Raw genomic sequence first — 24170 nt, forward strand, 5'->3', positions numbered from 1 at the left:
GGCAGGGACTTTGGAATAGGCAGCTCTGGCATTAAGAGGGGTGAGATTGCGAGAAGGGATACAGAGAAACACAACTTGGTTTACAAGAAGGGCATCCAGCCCAAAAGTCCTGCATGAATTAATATGAAAAGAAGTAAATTAGGAACAGAGGACAAAATATCCTTTTATCCTCTGCAAGTTGTGGCTGCAACCCAGCTGCTAATGATTAACACACCACTCAATAGCAAAACAAATTAGTAACAATTATGCTTAATAAGAACCTGATCTTAGACATCAAAACAAACTGAAGGAAGAGTGACAGCAAGGAAAAACAACACAGATTGGAGGAGTGGGTGAAATATTAGGGGGAGGGGGAGAACTTTGCCCAGTAGACTGATCCCATCAATGGGAATGTTGCTGCTTTACAGAAAAAATTAACATCTTAATAATGTCAGATCATCACCCCAACAGAAGGCAAGAGCTGCCTACACCACCCATGTCAGAAGCTAGTCATGTTGCTTCCCTGCATTGTTGGAAAGCATTCACATACCACACTGAGCATCGCAGTGTAAAAACTTGAGAAGAGGAGAGATACTGCAACACTGAAATGTAGTTGGGCCACTTACTCTGCTGATTTAGATTGGCACAGTTCAATTGACTTCATTAGAACTTTGCAGATTTACCCCAGCTGAGAAGCTGTCCCAACATTTTCCACAAGCTAAGAAGCCTTGCAAAAGCTAGTAGTTCCCCACAATTTCTTGTAGCTGATAAACAATTTTACTTTCCAGATCAAGCATTGTTTCTATAAATAGTGTGGATGTAACAACCCTTAAAGGATGAATAATGCTATTACTGTAAGTATGCATTGTCACACATACTTCTATGCTACAGTTCAAGCTTTCATTCATCCTCAAGGCCATATGTTTTCCTATGTTTCTTTTGTTATTTGCTTTTAGTTATGTGAGTTGATCTGTTTTCTAAGTGTTCAGTGCTACATAGTATTATGCTGAGAGGTACTGGTACTGCTGAGAGGTATATCCATCACAAATCTTCTTGAGACTGTATGTAAACACTACCTTTCTATTAACAAAACTGTCAGGATGAGTTAATGAGAAGCCCCCACAACTCTGACAAAAGGGGGTGCTGAACTCACCTAGGAGTTTGGACTGAGGGAGCTTTTGCTGAAGATGAGTGTATGCAAGAAAGTCAAGCGGTACCTTCTAACTAGAAAAAGAGAGCCTTTAGGTCTGCTGTGGGCTAAAGAGGCTTGAGGCTGTAAGCTATGAAATGGCTTCCCCCTCCCCCCTTGGTTCTTGCACTGTTTAAAGAAACAGGAATTCATGTATTTCTTGTAAATAAACAAGATCGTTTCAAAGAAAATACCTGACCATCCCCCAATTTTTCCTTCTCACTGGAACATTCCTAGGGCCCTGAACTTTGGCTAGCCCTTCGGGTCAAAAAGAGGCTACAGTATGTGGAGACTGGAAACTTGTTAGGGTAAAGGCTGTCTTTTTGATATATGTTTGTGTGTGTACAGTGCCTAAAATAAGAGCCCTGATCTGTGATTGGTGCCTATAGGTATTAGTGTATTTTCATTAAAATACACATCAGCCTTGTAAAATTGTTTAATAAAAACAACAATTTACCAGCCCAGGTATAAAACCTACAATCCCGCCTTCACAGTAGCAAAAGGGAAAGGTAATCTCATTCACTTGGGTTGAGTGGTATTTTGCAAAACTGTTTTATATTTTAATTAGCTATTGTTCTGTAATGGAGTGGTTGCTACGTATATACAGAAGTCTAATAAATTAACTCAGTAAAATTGTTCCCACAGGTACCAGTTTATGGCTATAATACTTTATAGAATGAAGCAAGGGATGAATGAATACAAAGGTGAAAGGATATTAAGTCAGCACAGTAGGTATGCCCTGGATCACCGTGGTTTTTGTTCCTGATCTAAGTTCCCAGCTCCCCGTCCCAGCAGGGGCTGGGAGTGATGCAGAGGCAGTATAACTGATAAGCCCTAGAGAGTGGAAAGGAATATCTAATCTCTTTGCAAAGCTGAACATTTTTGATTAAATTAAGGCAAGGCTTTGATAAGGTCTGAAGGAGGACCCATCAGTCTTCTTCAGCTGCAAAGGGATGACTGAGACACACACAGTTCTATGGGAGGGGGGATTTTAAAGCAAGAAAAATAGGGGGGGCTGTCATGAGTTTGGAGACCCCCTTCTGGAGAGGATGTTTTCGTATCAGTACATTTGTCTAATCTTTTGGTCTTATTTTAAAGCATAAACTTACCAGGATTAGTAGACTTAGAAATTGTACTAGAACAATTTGTATAGTGGGGGTTCTGAGAGCCATTGAACCAAACTGTTAACCCGGTATATAATAGAAACCACTTCAAGCCAGTAGGTGCGGCAGCACCCATGCCACTAAATCTATTCAAGGAATGAATACACCATTTTGGCCCATTTTAATAAGCTTCCTAAGCTAAGTGGAATGCCACAAATGGTTAGGATGGGCTGATAATGATCAAAAATCACAAGTTTTGAGGAACTGATTTTTTTTGTTTACTTTTCTGCAGAGCACAGAGAGGATAGCGACAGGAAATGGAAAAATCAATAACTTAAACTGAGGCTCCAAAGGAACAAAATCCCTTACAGCAGCAATTTCAGCAGCAGATGAACTGACTGAATGTAGTAAATACATCACTATTTGCCATCGATCAGGTGTCATTAATATACTAATTTCTTTCCCTTGCAGCCCTAGATTCTGTTGTTTATGTTACGAGTGATTATGAGTTTGGAAGACTCAGCCTGGTAATAACTAGGTGTTTCTTTATCTCATACAAAGTGCCCACCAGTTTGTTACTTGTTAAGCACTGCCAGGGTGCTCAATGCAATATGAGACAAAGACAAAGACATGGCTCTCAACTGGGAACACTTCAGGATATAACAAGACAAAACAGGACAAGAATATCTTGGAAGACCTGGAGGGGTAATGGTAACACAGGATATCTTCATATAAAGTAACAGAGGGAACAGAATGAGACTCCTCTTAAGCCTGAAGCAACAGTTTATCACAGCATTGCTTACTCTCATGATTTTATCACAAACCTCATGATAGTTGCTATTTTTCTTAAAACCCAACTCCTGTGAGAATCTCTGCTTTCATTTAAAAAAAAAAAAGTCAGTTTAGAGCAAAGTTTGTAAAATGTGACTTCCCTGCCCCAACAACACAAAAGCCAGAAGGCAAATAGAAAAAACCCCGAATATATTATTTTTAAAGAATTACCTTTTTTTTAGCCAGTCCCATGATTTTGGGGGCCTGACTTGTGAGTTTTGAATGCTTGGGATTGGCAGTGCAGCTATCACATCTAAGTGTTTTTCCAATCATGTGTACAGATTAATGGGGTTTCCAATAGAAATGGGTGATGGACCCAAACCAAAACACTAGATCTCAATATGCATGTTCTTTATGTGTAGGGTCACCAAACAGCAAGTGTGAAAAATCGGGACATCTGGTCACCCGATTTGAAAATCTAAACCAGGACCTGATTTTCACACCTGGCCCCCTCTGTCTATAATGAGTTAAATCAACACTCCAGATTTGAATATCCACAAACTTTGTGGGTTTCAAAATCTAGAGCTGAACTCTGCTGCTCAAATCCATCTCTCCTTTCTAACTCATAACTTGATTACATTTCAAGTATGGAAGCTATTCAGATCTTATCAAGAGCTTGGATTTGGCAGCCACTATGACAATATTTAAGTCAGCTATCTGCTTTTCTTGTTTGTTGTGGTTTTTTCCAATAACTACTTAGAGATCTAAGAACAAAATGGAGTTTATAAAAGGGATGGATCATGTTTCTCATGGAATAAATAGTCTTTTTAATGTTTAGATCTATAGCAGGCTCATATGTTCTTGCTGCAAAACAGTTTGCAGATTGGCTTCTGGGTTTATACTCCATTTGTGTTAGACGGAATGGTAAATTTAATTTACAGAGCAGCTGAATGAGATTTTCATGGGTTTGTTTTCACTCAAAAAGGCAGCAGAGGAGTTAAGATTGCAACAAAATAGAGATACTGGCACAAATTCCAAAGGCAAAGCTTCATCATGGTATAATATTTTTCTGATTAAGGAAATCTGAAGTTCATGAGTTGTTGCCTATTTTCTGGCATCTAATACAGGTGGCTTTTGGCAAATAAAATTTAGATTTTAATCATATACACTTTTTTTAAAAATCATGTTATTTATTATAATAGTCAATTCTGTGTAAGCTTACACAGAATCTCTTATTCCAAAAACAATAAGCCCAAGATCCTCAAAGGTATTTAGGCACTAAACTTCAATAATAATAATTAATAATATCTGTAAAACACTAGGGGGGCTTATATGTATGATTGAAAAGAGCTTACAACTGGTCTAAACCTCTCAACAGGCTTAATAACAAGTCACGGTTAATCAGTTCAATCCAAACCAGTTTTGTGCTAGTATGGGTACAAACAAACTGAAATGGTTCAATTACACCTCCTTCGGCTGCCCTTATGAAATCTCTCAGAATGCACCGAGATAGGTATCCAGAAGGAATTGAAATTGTTGCGAGACAAATCACTAAACCTGTACAGTGTGGATGCATTTAAAATGGTTCACTGCTTTAATGTAACCAATGCCTAATGGGCCAATGTTTTGGTCAACATTTTCATAATTTTTTTTTTAAAGGTGGAGTCTTTTATAACAATACATTTTGCTCTAAAATTTTCAATTTTTCTCACAAAACTGGAAAATAGTTTTTTTTTTTTTTTCAAAAACAAACCGTTAAATTCCATGGAAACCTTTGAAAGTGCAATTTTTCCTTTAATTGAAATTTCTTTCACAGAAAATGCTTACCATTTTTAACTTTGAGATGAGGTTTTAAAAGTCAGTCTCCCATCTATTCTGCATAGACCTTTAAGTAAGTGACATCACAATGATGTTCTTAGTTAAGCAGTCTGATATGTGTTTGTTTTACCATGAGCTCCATGGCACCCTTTTGCCAGAACCTTTCATATTCCCAGTTGTTATGCAGGATGCTGGCTGGTCACTGACTTCTTTAAGGGACAGTCTGGTCATAATCAAGGAGGGCCTTGCCCTCCTCTGCCCTATAAACTGAAAAAGGAAGCTGTCGGGGGTGGACAGGAGTCTTGGTTGCTAAATTTTGCAGGCTTGTTAGGCTCCAGGTTGCTAGCCTGGGCTACCCAGAGGATTCAGGGGGCCTGGGACAGGGCCGGGTCTTCGGCGGCAATTCAGCGGCTGGTCCCTCTTGGAAGGAAGGACCCACTGCCGAATTGCCGCTGAAGAATGAAGCGGCGGCTGTAGAGCAGCCTAAATGCTGCCAATCGTGGCTCCCCTCCCCCCCCCCCCCCCGCCACTTGCAGCGCTTGTACTCACCGGGCAGTGTTCCGAGGCTTCGGCAGCACTTCAGCAGCAGCGGGTTCTTCACTAGCTCAGAGTCTTCGGCTGCACTGAAGGACCCGCCACCGAAGACCCGGAGCGAGTGAAGGGCCCGCTGCCGAAAACCGAGAGTGGCTCACGGGGCCCCTGCAGGGCCTGGGGCCAAATTTCCCCACTTACCCCCCCCCCCTCCGGGTGGCCCTGCCGGAGCAAGGTCTATAGGCTTGTTTTTCTGACCATAACTGTGGTTTCTCTGAGGTAAGGGCCTTATGACTTGTAGTAAGCAGCTCCTTCTCTGACTTGATGCCTAAGGGAAAGGGATAAAGCGTGCTGGCCTCCTAGAACAATAAGAGGACTAAACTCTGCTGGCTGGGGTCAGTTTGGGGGCATTGCTAAAAGGAATGTATTGTTTTGTTTGTTTGAATTTGGTTTCTCTGTGCTTTTATCCTGTATACCCTCCCCCTCCTGTACATGCTTGCAGTTCAGTGTGTGTGTGTGTGTATTTAAAGAAAAGGGGGGTCGGGGAAGGTGCTTTGACTCACAGCTGTGCCTATAGTGTTAAAGATAACAATTGCATGGGCTGACAAATGTATCAAGAGTTTTTCCTGTTGTTAATCACACTGACCAACACAGGGTTTTAATACGAGGCCTTATGCCTCACTTAAGCCCATCTTAAATCTCTACCTGCAATTGGGTAGGACCTCATGTGAACCTTTTGCCCTAATAATTAATAAAAGCCTGTCAAATGCTTTCTTTTCTCCCCAAACTGGAGTCTCCCCCAAAACCACAGTCCCAAACCCCAGGATGGGAAATATTCAGTCATGGACACTCATGATAGGTTTAAGGTCCAGTAGTTCACAACTCTTCAGAGCTAAAACTTTAAAAAGCAAAGCTGTATATAATTAGAAAGCACAGAATCCCTCATTATTAATGATAGAAGGCTTTTGTTCTAGCCCTGGTAAATGTCTAATATCGCTCACTAAAAATCATGATATTAGTGTATATGGAAAAAGCTATTGAAAGGTCAGTTTTAGAAGTTTCTCATATGAATTATTTTTCTTTGTCTAAGACCCTTATAATTGGAGTCTTGGTACTAAAGTAGCCTGGATCTATATAAGAGAGAGAGAGAGAACATCAAGAAACAATTCAAAAACATTTCTAAAATATGTGGGAGATATGGGCCAGATTTTTAAAGGTATTTAGGTGCCTAAAGATGTAGATAGGCACCTGAGGGATTTTCAGAAGTGCCATCTGCATGTTTAGACACCTGCATATGTTTAAAATTCTGGTCTATAGAGAATACATGATTTTGGGCTGGGGAGTAAAGATTTTATTGGCAACCATCCCATACTCGCTTTGTACCCCACTCATACAATAGCATTTTCTCTCTCTCTCTCTCTCTCCAACACACAGTATAGATTTGGCAGACATTAATTGTTTGTTTGTAAAACTAGTACAAAATTATTGTCTAATACTTTTGCAAATGGCCCCAAAGTCAGCAGTGGATTTAGCTGCTCTGTATTTATTCTCCTTTGAGTAGATTGTTACTCATTATGCCTTGAGGTTGTTTTTGTGTGCTTTGGTTTTAATCTTTTTTGGCCATTTCTCTCTTGGCAGTCCAAATCAATTACATTTTGGTACTCACCCTTACTTGATAAAGTAACTTTCTGATAACTCTTTAACCTCTTGTCTGCTGAAGAGAAGGGAAATTCTGACTGTTGAAATATTTACTACTACTCCTTTTCTAAAGTTAGTGCCACATGGTGATTACATATTCTTCCTCTTCACTGCTTTTTTTTTAAAGTACATGAATGACCTTGTTAAAATGGATCATTATCCCAAGAGAAATTGAGTGCTACTAATACTGTGTACTGTATAATAGCATGGGTGAGAGCAGGAAATAGCAGGGCCTCACAGCATGCAAAATTGATAAATGTCCTCACTGCTTCACAAGTTTAAAACCAATGTACAATTTTGTGCCTTTCATTACATATTTGAAAATGAGCCCATTGTCCTTTTTTTTGTGATTACTTGTATACCTATCACAGTGTGGTCCTGGTCCATGACTGAGCTCCTAAATGCTACAACAATACACACACAACAAAAATTCAATCGCTGCTCCAAAGACCATTCAATCTATCAGTCAATTTCTGATGGGGAAAAATAGCCCATTCCAAGAGAATTGTAGCTTCAAAAGTCAAAATGTGAAAGTCAAACTCTGAATTTTTGCATGAAACTTTAAATACAACAATAGGTCTTTTATTGAATTTTTCAGGAGAAAGATGTCGTATTTTAGGCCTATTATTCTTTTAAACTTTGGCTTAGGTTGAATTTGAATCAATCCTCTGGTTATTCTCCTCTTTGCTTTTGGGATGGTTGCCTCTTTCTGTCTCACGTGTGCATGTCTTAGCGTTTTGTTATTTTCTATTAGAACCTTAGTGTTGTCCCCGCTGTCCATCTTTTCTCCCTGCCTTTCTCTAATGTGACTTGAATGCAAACTGAAATAACCAATGCCACTGTCTTATTCTTGCCATCTTTACTCGGTCAAAAGTTTTATTGAAACTGCTAGGAAAGGACTAAAGGGTAAGGCTTTAAAAGTTTTACTGTTTTAGTGCTGCTTAATATTCTAAGACTGTGTGGCAAATTACACCTCCACTGCTGCCCTATCTACAGGTTCCCATGGACAGTTAGTATTTAAAAGAATACTGCTGTTTCTGAGCAGTGTAGAAGTTGCAGCAAATTATTGTAATGAAGGGGTTAATACGATGCTGCGAGAAATACTAACACAGAAGGGGTTTTTTTGTGTTTTGTTTTTTTTTTAAACAAGAAAACCTCAGTTATGTCTCTTGGTTTTGCTTTGAATGTGCAGTCCTATGCTATGAAACCAATAGGGGGCTCGCTATGTTTTGAATTAAAATAAAACATATATGTTGACTTGATTTTCCCCGGTAGCTAAACATAGTCCTGCTGGGCATTATGTAAGGCAGGCCTGCACAACTCGTAAAGTGGCGAGGACCATATAACTCCTCAGAAAAGAGCTGAGGGCTGAAACCCCCTGGCCCTGCCGAAACACCCCTCCAGCACTGCCCAGCCCCCCTGAAACACACACCCTGCCCCAGTGCTGCCTGCCCCGCAGAAACAAACCCTCCTTCCCCAGCGCCACCCTGCTGAAACAGCTGTGGGCCGAAATGAAAGGTTTGGGGTAGGGCCGGCTCCAAGCACCAGCCAAGCAAGCTCATGCTTGGGGCAGCACATTCTAAGGGGTGGCATTCTACCCAATCCTAGGGCGGCATGGCCGCCCCTCTTTTTTTTCTTGTTCTTCTCTTCGCTGCTCTGGCTGCCCTGTAGGGGGTGGCGGCGCAGAGGAGGGGAGTTCCCTGCTGGGAGCCGGCTGTGCTATCTGCCCTAGCCGGTGCCAGGTCTGCAGTAAGTCAGAAGCCCGCATCCTTCCCTCCCCGCTGACCAGAGCGGTGCGGAGCCGTCCTGGCAGGTGGCGTGGCGGGAGGGGCTGAGTGGTGAGCACCCTGGCTGCCCGCCTTCTCTCTCTCTCTCCCCTCTGCTAGCCGGGGCATGCACTCCACTGCCCTGGGCATGTCTGCAGCGCAGGGAGTCCTGCTAGCCAAAAGTTTGCACCCTGGCTCCGGCTGCCCCACAGGGTGTTGTGTGTGTGTGTTGTTTTTTGGGGGGGGAGGGGCAGCAAAAAAGCCAGAGCCGGCCCAGGAGAGGGGGGGAAACAGTGCACATAGGGTGACTAGATCACAGCAGTAAAATAGGACCTGCTCCCTCCCTGCTCGGCCCCACCATCACACCCTTCTTCAACCCTCCAGGGGTCACTATATTACTGCACACAGCAATACCAAAAATTAAATATTGAAAATGGATGCCCTCCTTCAGCCACCGACTCGCCGCTTGCCTCCTCACCTCACCCCCAAGTATAAAGCCTGACTGCCACTGCCCGCCCACCTGCTCGGCTCGTCATCCCCCCATGAAATAAGGGGAAGGGGAAAGGGGGACAGTTTGAAGGATTTTCTGGGGCTATGAACTAAGGAGATGGGAAAGGGGGGCAGCGTGAAGGGATTGGATGTGACTGTCCAACACACAAACACAGGGGCTGCAGGGAGCCGGGAGGGGAGGTTCCTGCAGCAGGGAAGGGGGCAGCAGTTGGGACAGGGCAGGTTATGAGCCTTTAGCATTGATATTTCAGACTTTTCTCCATAAGCATGAAATGAAAAGGAAAGCTGAGATTCTTTCAGGATTTTATTGCGAGTCTCTCGATATTTTGGTGGTTTTCTTAAAGCCCCGGCTCCTGGAATCCTGTGACTAAAGGCCAGATTCTATGTGCTTGTGCAAGGAACATCTTTTCTTCCCCCACTTCTGCACCAGGGAATGCCAGGATCATGACACAGTTAGTCCCTGCTGGTATCCCCAGGAGTATTAAATATCTGAACAGAGGCAGGGTGACAGCATGACCATGGTTATTCAACCTATCTAATACAGTTGTGGTTTTGTTTTGTTTTTTTAACACCTTTTGGAGGGGATTTGGTGCAGTGTATTTAAATCCTGGGAGGCTGGGCACCAGAACACCAAAAGGCCAGCCCCTTCAGATGAAGGTGGGCCACAGAACCCAGAATTTAACCAAGCATGGGGAACAAAAAATGAACAAACTGGGACAGAGGTGCAGGTTATAGGATTGAAAGCAGGGCCAGGTTGACAGCTCTGAGGACTGAAGTCCTCTGTTTATCCATGGAACACTTGCAGCCCAATTAGTAGCAGTGCCTTCCTTCCTTTGCATGTTAACATTGTTGTGTTAGTGCCCTCTCCAGGGGAGGAAGTAATTCATTCACCAAGGCTTGGGTCTCCCTGTTGAGAATGACCACCCCAAAAGTTGCCGGTATTTGGAAGGTGGCTGAGTTGCTACAACCAGTTAATCTTTTTGCCAGATGCTGCTTTCAGCGAGTGTAATTCATTCCTGGGCAGAGATCCAGCATACACCCTCTGCACCACTAATGTGAGGCATAAGCCCTTTTTTGAGGGTTTAGGTATAATTAAAAGCTTTCCTAAACATAAGGACAGGACAAGAAGCAATGGGCTCAAATTGCGGCAAGGGAGGTTTAGGTTGGACATTAGGAAAAACTTCTCAACTGTCAGGGTAGTTAAAAACTGGAACAAATTGCCTAGGGAAGTTATGGAATCTCTGTCATTGGAGGTTTTTAAAAACAGGTTAGACAAACACCTGCCAGAAATGGTCTAGTTATTACTTAGTCCTGCCTATTGAAGTCCCTTCCAGTCCTACACATCTGATTCTATAACCTGTACCTCTTAGCCATGTATGGTTATACCAGTACAGTCCCTTGGTGTGGGTTCAGTTAGGTGTCTCAAAGTGCTATCAGCATAGCTATTTCCATGTGGTAAGGACAATAAGCAATGCCATTATATGGTATCTATATAACTGCATGTATGCTAGGGGATTGTACAGTGTAACTATATTGGTTTAAAAAAAAAAAAAAAGCACACCCCTACCCGAAATGGTTCGACCTGTACAAAAACTATGTGTCGAGCAGGCCTTAAATGATGCACAGGTTTTGAGCGGGTCCTCTCCACAGGTAGGAATTTCATCCAGTTACATCAATGTAAATCTGGAGTAATTCCAATTGTCAATAGTTACCCTGTATTTACATAGCTACAATTGAGAGTAGAATTTGCCCCCAGGTATCCCTGACCCCCCACAACTGCAATTAAATAAAAAACAACTCCATGTTACTTCTTATGAGACTTTGAGGCAAGCCAGGAAATTTAACTTTAAAGCTACAACTTGTGAGTGTGTTTTAGAAATATTTTCCTATTAGTTTTGGTTGTAAGTGACTTTAATATTAATATTAATCTATTACTAATTTAGAAATAGTCTCACTAGGGAGCCATTCAGCTGGAATTTTTAGTGGAGTATCAGTATGGATGCGATATTAGACAGGTTTGAGATTAAATCCAACAGCTAGGAACAGCAGAGACTTTGTTCAGCTGTTCTTTTCTATAATGTTTGTTAAATATTTCAATGCCAATTATTTACTGAGATCTCCTGGACAGCTTTACCGAGGGGAGGGGAGGAGTATTTTCAATAAAAACAGTTAGAAAATTGTATTACAAATTCTCTGTCTTTTACAGTGAAAAATAAATTGTGTAAAAGAAGGTTCTCTTTGCTTCTGCTTATACACAGAATTTCAGCTTCCAGGAATTTCAACTTCAGGGTATTTTTCTTTTCCTGGTGTGTGTCTATCTGCTACAAAATTAGCTAATTTTCTCGCTTCTTAATAGCATCACCCTGAATGTGCCTGTTGTGAACAAGGAGAGCTGAAACTGAAAATTAAATTTAATTGCCTTAGCTCACCATCTTTGTGTTTAATTTTAAAAACCGACACACATTCTAATACATTATAAGCCTTGCAGAATTGTTATAAACATGTCGCACCTCAGGCACAAAATCTACTTGCCAGCCCTTTGACATGACTGATCGTAATGAGAAAGTTTTTACTTTAACGTTTAAAAAAAATTACTTGCTCAGGGCATGTAGAATTTTGCAAGGCTGGGTGTAATTCTCTGAACTCTCATATGGACAGAGTCGGCAGTATGTACTCTGAACTTAATCCACCCACTCAGCTACAGAGGAGGCTTCAGTTCAGCCTCTATATGGCCTTCCTTGGCCAATAACTCAATGGAGTAGCAGCACCTGCCACTAGGTGCATTAGCTCAGATCCAGTGGCCCTTCATTGCACTATTCCCCAGTATTCTGGCATATCCAGAGTTGTCATGGATTCTACCAGTTTGGTATACAAAGGGTACGTCTACGCTACCCGCCGGATCGGCAGGTAGTGATTGATCTATCGGGGATCGATTTATCGTGTGTAGTGTAGAAGTGATAGATTGATTCCCGATTGCTCTCCCGTCGACTGCTGAACTCCAGCTCAGCGAGAGGCAGAAGCAAAGTTGACAGGGGAGCCACAGCAATTGACCCTGTGCCATAAGGTAAGTCGAACTAAGATACGTCGACTTCAGCTATGCTATTCTCCCCCACCCCAGTGTAGACCAGGCATTTGAGTGTAAAGTCCCTCTTCTCAGCTGCTTCAGCCACCTCCTCCCTTAAGGGGGCACCACAGGTGTTATATGATGCACTTGGCTCTTCACCAATGGATGAATTTCATGCATTATTCACAATTGAACTATCAGAGTGAATAATTGATTCAGTGGACTGAGTTTATTTTTCTGCTCAGATTGTCTGCAAGCGGTCTACAAATGTATTTGCTGTTCTGATTTATCATCAAGGTACTTTCTGTAAATTATGTTTGGTCTGAAGGTTGTTCAAGACCAGTTCACTGTGATTATTTGCCTTTTGAAATTCAAGTTGAGTTGGTTAGTTTTGACTGGACTCACAAGGTGCCTGGTATTGCTTCAGTTCCTTGGTTGGAATAGTGTAACTCTTACATTGGAAACCTGATTTGATCACATGTACAAATTCAAGATTTGCTTTTTGCAAATATTGTCTGATATCTGTTTACAGTTTGCTGTTTCCACACACATTCCTACCAGTGAACATGTTTACTTTGATTCTAGCAGATTTTTTTTTCTGTACAAACATCTACTTTCCCTTAATAGGCCTCTTTGCAAATATTGTAAATTCCTCTCTTTCTCTTTTACATTTTAGCTCTTCTCATGATTTTCAGCTGCAGCTGTTTATAATTTCTAGTGGGCTGTCAAGCAATTAAAAAAATTAATCGCATGGTTCATCGCACTGTTAAACAATAATAGAATACCATTTATTTAAATAGTTTTGGATGTTTTCTACATTTTCAAATATACTGATGTCAATTGCAACACAGAATACAAAGTGTACAGTGCTCACTTTATATTTTCGATTACAAATATTTGCACTGTAAAAAACAAAAGAAATAGTAGTATTTTTCAATTAACCTAATACAAGTACTGTAGTGCAATCTCTTTATCATGAAAGTTGAACTTACAAATGTAGAATTGTGTACAAAAAATAACTGCATTCAAAAATAAAACAATGTAAAAGTTTACAGCCTACAAGTCTACTCAGTCCTACTTCAGCCAATCACTCAGACAAACAAGTTTGTTTACATTTATGGGAGATACAGCTGCCTGCTTCTTATTTACAATGTCACCTGAAATTGAGAACAGGCATTTGCATGGCACTTTTTTAGTCAGCGGTGCAAGGTATTTATGTGCCAGACATACTAAACGTTTGTATGCCCCTTCATCCTTCAACCACCGTTCCACAGAACATGTGTCCATGCTGATAATGGGTTCTGCTTGATAATGATCCAAAGCAGAATGGACCAACGCATGTTTATTTTCATCATCTGAGTCAGATGCCACCAGCAGAAGGTTGATTTATTTATTTTTTGGTGGTGGTTCAGGTTCTGTAGTTTCCACATCTGAGTGTTGGTCTTTTAACACTTCTGAAAGCATGCTTCACACCTGGTCCCTCTAAGATTTTGGACGGCACTTCAGATTCTTAAACCTGGGGTCGAGTGCTGTAGCTATTTTCAGAAATCTCACATTGCCCTTCTTTGCGTTTTGTCAAATCTGCTGTGAAAATGTTCTTAAAATGAACATGTGCTGGGTCATCATCCAAGACTGCTAGAACATAAAATATATGGCAGAATGTGGGTAAAACAGAACAGGAGACATACAATTCTCCCCCAAAGCGTTCAGTCACAGATTTAATTAATGCTTTATTTTCTTTAATGACCATCATCAGCATGGAAGCATATCCTCTGGAATCGTGGCCAAAGCATGAAGTGGCATACGAATGTTTAGTATATCTGACACGTAAATACCTTCCAACCACAAAAATGCCATGCAAATGCCTGTTCTCAATTTCAGGTGACATTGTAAATAAAAAGCGGGCAGCAGTATCTTCTGTAAATGTAAACAAACTTGTTTGTCTGAGCAATTGGCTGAACAAGAAGTAGGACTGAGTAGACTTGTAGGCTGTAAAGTTTTACATTGCTTTGTTTTTGAGTGCAGTTATGTAATACACAAATCTACATTTGTAAGTTACACTTTCATGATAAAAAGATTGCACTACAGTACTTATGAGGTGAATTGAAAAATACTGTTTATCATTTTACAGTGTAAATATTTGTAATAAAAATAATATAAAGTGAGCACACACTTTGTATTCTGTGTTGCAATAGAAATCAATATATTTGAAAATGTAGAAAAATATCCAAAAATATTTAATAAATTTCAATTGGTGTCCTATTGTTTAACAGTGCGATTAATCACAATTTTTTTATTGCGATTAATTTTTTTTAATGTTTTTTTAATGTTAAGCGTGTGAGTTAACCATGATTAATCAACAGCCCTAATTTCTAGGAGTGGTGTTACTTAGCAGCCAATGGGTTTGGGATTCTGGGCCAGATGGAAAAGTCTTAGCTTTTCTCCTAGGCAGGAAGGGACTTCTGGCTGTTTGATAGCAGGTGGGGAATAGGGTTGAAAGATGTATGGTAAGATTCAAAAGGGGAGGTAGCAAGAGTCTGACAAGGGTAGAGCCACAATTTTTGTCTTTTTTTTTTTTTTGGTTCCAAATTGGGATGAAAGACCAAAAACTTGAATTTTTCACAGAACTGAAATTCTGCAGGATTCTATTTTGGAAAATTGAAATGTTCCTGCAGGGCAAATGTAGCAATCTACCAGGTATGCTGCTGGGGAGCCCGGAAGTCCAGGGGGTTGGGCGAGCGAGCTGGCAGCAAAGCAGATTGATGGAAATTGACACACTTCTGCATAACGTTTCAGTTTTTTCAGATCAGCATTTTCAGATGGAAAACTGTCAGAAAAATTGTGACCAGTTACAGGCTCGGAGGGGAAGAATAAGGTGAAGCCAAGTGTCAGAACTGGGTGAGTCAAGGAGGGCATAGGAGCCGATTCTGTGGGAGCTCTGGGGCTCAAGCACCCACACAAAAAAATAGGGGGTGTTCAGCACCCACAGGGTCAGATTAATCTTTTGTGGGCCCCAGCACCTGGACTGTGGCCCTACCTCCCTTCCCTTCTCCCCGTGCCCCAGCCTGTACTCTGCTCGAAGGCCCTGCCCCAACTTGGCCTCTTCCCCTCTGAGGCCGTGCCTGCTGCTCACGCCCCCTGTCAAAAACATAAGTCTGTGCCTGTGAAGGAGAGTTCAGGGTCTGCCGGGGGTGGGCCTAAAGCAGGGGTTCTCAAACTGGGGGTCAGGACCCCTCAGGGGGTCGTGAGGTTATTACATGGGGTGGGGGCGCGAGTTGTCAGCCTCCACCCCAAGCCCCACTTTGCATCCACTGTTTATAATGGTGTTAAATATATAAAAAGATGTTTTTAGTTTATGGGGGGGGGTTGCACTCAGAGGCTTGCTGTTTTTAAAGGGGTCACCAGTACAAACATTTGAGAACCACTGGCCTAAAGGATTAGAAGTGGCTGGTACAGGATCTAGAAGGGGTGTTGGGAGTGGGAGGGATGTTGGGAGCAGGAAGGGGTCGTTTTCTGCTATACTGTTATATGCTGGGGGTTGGTCGGGAAAGAGGAGGAAAAGGTGGAGGAGAAGCACCAAACTGAAATTTTTCATCTTTTCTCTGAAAAACCACAAAATTTTAAAACAAAATTCTGTGGAAATTTTGTTTTTGAAACAAGACCTTTTTTGTCCAAAAAAGTGTAAAATGAAAATTGTGACCCATTTTAGTTATCAATGTTATGTTAAATACATAATGACTGTTAGTGCTCACAGGAGGGGTTAGAGCAGTGGTTCTCAAACTTTTGTATTGGTGATCCCTTTCACACAGCAAACCTCTCAGTGCGACCCCCCCCACCCCCGATAAATATAAAAAAATGTGTTTTTAATTAAACATCATTATAAATGCTGGCGGAGAAGCAGGGTTTGGGGGTGGAGGCTGACAGCTTGTGACTCCCCACTTAATAACCTCGTGACCCTCTGAGGGGTCATGGCCCCCAGTTTGAGAACCTCTGTGTTGGAATAAAACTAAGGCTCTGATAAAAGGCTACTCAGGAAACCTATTCAGTACAATTTATTTTATCAAAACTGAGGGTGAAGGGCTTGAGGCTAATGTACACAACTTGGCATTAGAAGAGCTGGGTTCCATTTCCACATCTTCCATAGCCTTCCTGTGCGACCTTGAGCAAATCAGTTAGGCTCTCGATGCCTTAATTTCCCTGTTTATACACAGGGATAATAAAACTCCCCCATAGCTCAGGAGTGCTGTGAAGCTTAACCACCTTACATATATTAATAACTTTAGTTCCTCAGAGACAAAAGCTCTGGCTAAATGGTTTGTTGATTGTCTCACAAAACTTGTGCCCCAAACCTATTTTATAGGTTTTAACAATTTGAAATATTAATATTTGCCCTGGCTTTGTTCCTTCTTTCAGTGTGCAAACTTGCAAGAAACAATTTTGACAGGGGTTTCTTTAACCTGTTTTCTGAACTACATTGACTTATTTCCACATGTTCCTAGCAGGCTGGTGTTAGGACCCAGAAAGGAGACAGCAGCAACATGATATAAATAGACTACGAGAATGGGACAGAGTTTGAGAAGAAAGCATGACATCACTCAGACTTTCTCTCCACCCAAAGAGATCTTGGATGAAGGTGCAAACGTGAGTCAGACAAGCAAGAAGTTAGCAACTCATTTCAATCCACTTACTAAGGAAATATAGTGGGAGTATGCCCTATGTACAATAAAGAGGTATTTTTTTAATTGAAGAACCAAAACTGACTTCGGATCTTTGGCAAAGTGAAAACAGTTGAAAGTAAAAGACGACGATAGAAAGCAAAAGTTGAAAAATAAGATCTCTCTCTTTTTTTTTTGGCACCAATTGCAGCAGACTTGTATGCATTTTTTTTCTGTGGAACTGTACATTTTTGCAACTAATATATTATAATTTTGCTCCAATCATAGTAATATATTCATGAATAACAAAAGGAATCCAAGTTTGAAGGAGGCAAATATTTCTGAAGGATCTGGAAGCATATTTTGCTGTCACTGAAGGAATGGACATCTTGAACCTGTGTGGAAAATGCCCCTTTTAAAAGAAAACAAAGTGGCAGAGGAAAATTTGTGTTTGTGAGATTTCAGTCACAGAATTTGGTCTCAGTTGCACTTTTAACCTCAAAAAGACCATGACCAATTTGTTGTCTCTGCTCTGTCATTATTCCTTGCTGATTCTATTTCAGTCTAAATATCAGGTAATATTCTGAACATGATTAACATTAAGATTTACTTGGATTTCCTTTTAGCAATATGTTTACTTCACAATGTCTTGTTTTATGTGCAGGTGTATGGAAACAATTCACGGCTATCCAAAAACCCAGGTAAGGAATTTTTTGTTTTATCGTTATTATTACTACCATCTTGTGCTTAATTGTTACAGTATGTTTACTAAAACTTTTTTGTTTTCTGGTATGCACATCTCATTTTCTTTGTGGTTCCAAAGGAACAGCCACCATACATGCATATATAAGGATGATACTAAAAATATAATGTAGGGCAATCAGTCTAGAATACTAGACAACCTTAATCAATTACAGTTGCGTTCTCGGTACACTGACATTCTGCATAAACAAGTACAAAAATAAATGCTGCTTGCATTTACACGCAGTAGTATGCAAACCATTGTGTTTTGAGAATCTGTTTACAACTTTTTTTTTTTTTTAACCTTGAGCTGCTCTTTGAATTGGTCTGCATTAGCATGCAGCACTTCAGATTCACTGACTTACAGCTAGAGATGCCAGTTTGTAAACTTTACGGTGTATTTGCATAGCTTCAGTCTCTCTCTCTCTTTTTTTTTTTTTTAAAGAGTCTTTTACGATTTAAGTGTAATTTGCTCAGGACTGAACGTAAGCATGTTTTTCTTCTGAGCTCCAGTCATCTGTTTTCAATGCAAAAATCACTCAGACTTATTTTGTAGTCTGTAACTGGAAAGATCTTCCGTTCACAGAAATAGTTTATCCTCATGGTGGTGTACAAGTACAATCTTACTCTTTAACCAATCCACATACTGCCTCGTGCTTTTAATTCCTACCCCTCTGTACTTACTTTCAAAATAAAATCCTGCTTATAGCAGGAAAAGCTCTATGAAGCTATTGCAATACATCTGTCCCACCCCCGCCTTGTTATCTCATTTGTAATTACAGTATGCCTAAACTATTGCCCTTCTCCTGTGAGTTTCTTTTGTTTCTCCTTCATCTAGCAAATGTTAATGCATGGTCTCAATTCCCATAGATAAGGCTGGTCAACCTTTAGCTGGTGAAGCAGCATAAGAAACATAGGTTTTAGCTCAACTTTATATATTGGGCAACCCGGTTATAGAGCAGTTACAATTTTGTTGTACAGAAACCTAGTACGGGGACGTAGCATCACCCAAATCCCTAAATTATGCTCTAAGAACATAAGAATGGCCATACCGGGTCAGACCAAAGGTCCATCTAGCCCAGTATCTGTCTACCGACAGTGGCCAATGCCAGGTGCCCCAGAGGGAGTGAACCTAACAGGCAATGATCAAGTGATCTCTCTCTCCTGCCATCCATCTCCATCCTCTGATGAACAGAGGCTAGGGACACCATTCTTACCCATCCTGGCTAATAGCCATTTAAGGACTTAGCCACCATGAATTTATCCAGTCCCCTTTTAAACATTGTTATAGCCCTAGCCTCACAACCTCCTCAGGTAAGGAGTTCCACAAGTTGACTGTGCGCTGCGTGAAGAAGAACTTCCTTTTATTTGTTTTAAACCTGCTGCCTATTAATTTCATTTGGTGACCCCTAGTTCTTGTATTATGGGAATAAGTAAATAACTTTTCCTTATCCACTTTCTCAACATCACTCATGATTTTATATACCTCTATCATATCCCCCCTTAGTCTTCTCTTTTCCAAGCTGAAGAGTCATAGCCTCTTTAATCTTTCCTCGTATAGGACCCTCTCTAAACCCCTAATGGATTTGAACTATGTTGTAATTTGGTCTTCTGGCTTGGTTCTGTGTAGCATAGACAGATCCTTAATTATTGTTACAAAACAAAAGGGAAATCAAGGGAGCAGGTATAGAAGTGGTTTTCCACCTGTTGTTAGAGCCCCCTCAGGATGGATTGGTCATTAGCTGGAGTGGTGGTGTGGTTTATGCACAAGATGCTGGACTGGGAATTGGAAGGATCTGCATTCTAGTCCTGGCTCTGGCACGGGTCTATTGTCTGATGCTAGGTAGGTCACTGCCCCCCTCTGTATTTGTTTCCTCTCCCTAGCTTTGTCTGTTAGGGCTGCAGGCTTTTTGGGTAGGGACTCTCCTGATGCTTTTGTAGAATGTCTGTCTGGAAAAATTGGATCAACATCATCTGCCCATGTAGATTCTCCTGGTGCCCTGGAAAGTTGCTGCCCTCATTCCTCTGGAGGGTGCCAGTGTATGCTCTTGGAAGACAGAACTAGGGCAAAGCTTCAGGAACCCAAAGGAAAATAAGCCCCCTCCTAATCCTATATCTCATTCCCTCAGCGTTCTTTTCACACCTAAACTCCCAGGGGGAGCAGGGGCTTCGGTTGGTTGTTCAGGAAATTAGATCAGATTACAAGCGTGTGTGTGTGTTGGTTGTAATTTATCTTCCTATTTAAACATGTTCTGTCTCTCCCAGCTAGGGCTGGTCATAGGTTTTGCAAGTATGCAAAGTAACATGGCACCATTTCGCCTCATCGATGCCTGTATCACTGTGTACCAATGACATGCTCTCTCATGCTGTAGTTTCTTTTGAGAGAGGTTCTCTGACCACTGCAAATGTTTCTAGGCAAGGAGGGCAGCTGGGGATTCCAGTCCCTTGTATGGATCAATGGTGTTAGACAACGCTATGGATGGTTAAACAGACTAGCTGCAGCAAATGCAGCTGCCTTAGTTCCACAGGCCTAAATTTACCACTTCTGCTTGTCACACAACCCTCCCCCTGTCTGCTGTGGTGTTTAGCATTCTCTAATCCAAAAAAACCCTACAGTCTTCAACCATTACAGCCCTGAAATTGTGTCAAGGGGGCAGAGAGGAGAGCAAAATCTAAAGCAAGACATTCTTTGTGCTGGCTATAGTTTTAACTGAAGGGGTGGACAAAACCCTTCAAGTCTACAATGAAAAAAAACCTCTGTGTCTAAAACCAGGGTCCATATGATGACAGAACCCCTGTACGCTGTCAAGGTGAATGGAACATTGAGGATGGGCAGCAAGTGCCAGGGAAAATCTGCTTGTGGTTTGTTTTATTACACACCCAAGTTTTATAAGGTCCTTGGAATGTTTGGCTAGCATATGTACTGTATCTTTGTCTAGGCTAGTTCTGCATCCCTGTTACTTTCCTCACTCTGTTTTCAACTTGCCTTTCTGCTTCCCACCCCCTGTCCTTCTTTAGTCCCTGGGAGACTGCCAGAGAATCTAAACAAATTCTAGGCGAGAGTTATTGATCTAAATCATTCTGATCCCTTATCTGGGGTCAGTAGTAGTACTTTACTACATGGGTAATCCCAGTGAAGCTACTCCTTACCTTCGTGACCTTCTTCTCCTTATGTGAGCAGTCCTATTGGCTTACACGGGACTACTCTTATTAACAAGAGTTTGCTGGACCAAGTTTTCAACTGGGCCTCAAAAGTGCAATCCAAACATAATACCAAATGTGCATCACAATAATATATATTTGTGTGTGTGTGTGTGTGTGTGTGTGTGTGTGTGTCACACCCATACATGAAGGGTAGGGACGTAGGTTTTCTTGTAGTTGGCTTTTTTTCCCTCTTTTACTCCTCTCTGCTGCTTTTTGTGGAGGAAGGAATGAGGCAAGATGCTAACATGGAAAGGTCTAGCAGAAGTACTAGGTTTTGTGCAGGGAGCTAAAGAATGATAGGGAGATCATTTGGCAAGCAAGACTAGTGAGGGGGTTCTAAGCACGGAAGAAGATACAGTGACATGCATGGGACAAAGAGCAGTTGAGTAGGGGGCTTGAGCGGAGTCTAGGCACCTGGCCATTGAGGGGACTGGAAGACAACAGTTTGTCTTGTAGCTGGTTTCGAAATTTTGTTTTTGTTCTGCATTGGAAGGAAAAGACTTTTGTGTGCTTGCTCTATAGTTTGGTGGTTAGGACACTGGCTTAGGCTGTGGGACGTCTACATTCAAGTCTTGCCTTGCCTGATTCAGGGTAGAGTTTTTCATCCCAGATCACTCAGATATCAGCAGAGTAGGGACTCACACCTCTATCGATTGCGTCCCAGCTAACCAGCCAGCTATAGTCTCTCTCCCCCACCCCTTCCCCACAACAGTTTATTGGAAACTGATAAGTCTCTGCAAAGTGTTTCATCTTCAGTGAAAGAGCATATGTTGCTGAAATTTCATTTTGGCAAGTGTTACACCAGGAATAGTGGAGCTGGTTGGATCTGTTTTGTGGTTTAATAGAAGACTTGACTCTCAGGTACTTCCTAACTAGCACCAAATTCAATTGAAAACACAACTGAAAAAATAGTAAAAAATGTAACCTCTGTAAATGCTGGATTTGTAGATGTCTTCCCCCACCCCACACCACAAAAAAAGCATAAACAGATTAATTTTTGCCAATCAGGGCTTTGGAGCGGAGCTCAGAGCTGGAGCGTGGAGCGGAGCTCAGAGCAGTGGAGCTGCAGGTTTTTGTCTGAAGCTGGAGCGCACCTCCAAAGCCCTGATGCCAATAGAATGATTTGCCACCATGATGAACAAAAGAACCAACACTCGTTTGCAATAGCAAGAGGGTTTTACTGTTTGACTGTCTCATTCTCCTACAACTTTCATTGCTCTGGTTGATTACACATTCTTTCCAGCACAGCTCGCTAAATTAGTTATTCTAGGAATAAAAAAGCTTCTTACAAATAATAAGATAACATAAAATACAGTCTGTGTTTGCCTTTTTTATTAATGCTAGACCCTTAAAATAAAGCATTCTCTTAACACACCACTTAATTGCTCTGGGCAGTCTGCTTCTGCTCCAGCTTGAGAATTCACATCTACCTAAATTGTTCTCTAGCTGACATCAATTAGATTCTCTAGATAAGTCTGCCATTGGGAAATGGGAACCATCAGATGTTCTGCTTTTGTCAACTTGTCCACCTGGAGCTCAGTGTAACCATCTGCAACTGAAGATGATATTTAGGGAAACAAAATGTTCCTATTAGCCATAAGATTTATTTTTCACTTTTTGGGGAAAAGAAGGTTCTGAAAAAATAGCAGCTGCTACATGCAGAGCAGTTAACTCTTTTCTGATGCCACTAAATATTCTGAGACCCAGTCCAGAAAACTCCTTCCAGTGAAGTGTGTGGTTCTGACACCTTAACCTGTGCACCATTCCAAAATCCCCATGGCATGTCCCTTGCCTGTGTTTCTGCTGCTGGGTTCCACCTTCCTAGCTTGCCTTAAAACCTGGACAACATGGCCCCTGCAGAATCCATGCTTCCAGCAGTCAATTTACTGTGGTTGCTCAACGCCCCTCAGTAGAGGAAGGTCTTCACAGGTTAGAGGTGAAAACAGAACAGATCAGTATAACCTGAAGGTGTGTTAACCCTCAAGGGAAAGGCAGCACAAGTTTCGAGGATAGGGGAAGAGTCTCAAGGCACTCCGCTGCCTCTTCCACATGCCCCTTGAATTCTGCAGAGCTGGAACACGTGTGGAAAGGCTCTCACAGGTGTAAGAAAAGGAGGAAGCATGCTGTAGAAAGGAAACGGCCATTCTGCACATTGCCCTGTATGACATTTGGGCCCTCTCTGGATATTGTCATTAAAATGATCTAAATACTGTGGCTTAAGCTTTATGGTAATGTTAGGAGGTGCATGAAATATAGAAATGTATTTGTTAAATTAAAATATTAGGACCAGATCCTCAGCTGGTATAAGTCAGAATGTGACTTCAGTACAGCCGTGCTGATTTCCACTAGCTGAGGATCAGGTCTTTTATCATTATGCAACATAGAATCAGAAATCTAGGACTGGACAGGTAATGAGGAAGTCATCTAATCCAGGACCCTATGCGGAGGCAGGACCAAATAAACCTAGACCATCCTAGGAAGGTGTCTGTCTAAACTGTTCTTAAAAACTTCCAACGATGGGGATTCCACAACCTCCCTTGGAAGCCTATTCCAGAGCTCGACTATCCTTATATTTAGAAAGTCTTTTCCTAAAATCTAACCTAAATCTCCCTTGCTACTGATTTAGCCCATTACTTTGCATCCTACCCTCAGTGGACATGGAGAACTAATCATTGTCCTCCTCATAACAGCCCTTAATGTATTTGAAGCCTTATCAGTCTTCTTTTTCCTGAGACTAAACGTGCCCAGGTTTTTGGTTTTTTTTTTTAACCTTCTTTTCCTCATAGGTCAGGTTTTCTAAACTTTATCATTTTTGTTGCTCTCATCTGGACTCTCTCCAGTTTGTCCACAAATTTTTCTGAAAGTGTGGTGCCCAGAACTGGAGATAGTATTTCAGCTAAGGCCTCATCAGTGCAAACCATCTCCTGTGTCTGATATACAACACCCTGTTAATACAATATAATGCAACTGCATCATATTGTTGGCTCCTGTTCGATTTGTGATTCACTAGACCCTCAGGTCCTTTTCAGTAACTGATTACTGCCTAGTCAGTTATTCTCCATTTTGTAGTTGGGCATTTGATTTCCCCCTCCCCCCCCAGTGTAGTACTTTGCACTTGTCTTTATTGAATTTAATCTTGTT

At 41.5% G+C, this 24170-nt stretch overlaps 1 protein-coding gene across 12 annotated transcripts in view; it reads left to right on the forward strand.

Moving 5' to 3' along the window:
• Nucleotides 1–627: 627 nt before the first annotated feature.
• ADGRD1 (adhesion G protein-coupled receptor D1) overlaps nucleotides 628–24170 on the forward strand; it is a 257981-nt gene continuing 234438 nt past the window's right edge. For 2 of the 12 annotated variants that reach the window (XM_039504725.1, XM_039504724.1), the window contains exons 1-6: nucleotides 630–833; nucleotides 1814–1900; nucleotides 2564–2976; nucleotides 15226–15327; nucleotides 16932–17659; nucleotides 17749–17785. In XM_039504725.1, the coding sequence (XP_039360659.1) occupies nucleotides 17594–17659; nucleotides 17749–17785 (103 nt within the window). In that variant the 5' untranslated portion in view covers nucleotides 630–833; nucleotides 1814–1900; nucleotides 2564–2976; nucleotides 15226–15327; nucleotides 16932–17593. Of the gene's footprint in view, nucleotides 834–1405; nucleotides 1477–1813; nucleotides 1901–2563; nucleotides 2977–15225; nucleotides 15328–16928; nucleotides 17660–17748; nucleotides 17786–24170 lie in introns of all 12 variants that reach the window. The other 10 variants (XM_039504717.1, XM_039504723.1, XM_039504722.1 and 7 more) reach the window with 10 other exon arrangements.

Source organism: Mauremys reevesii, linkage group 18 (assembly GCF_016161935.1).
Source record: "Mauremys reevesii isolate NIE-2019 linkage group 18, ASM1616193v1, whole genome shotgun sequence".
NCBI classification, from domain to species: Eukaryota; Metazoa; Chordata; order Testudines; family Geoemydidae; genus Mauremys; species Mauremys reevesii.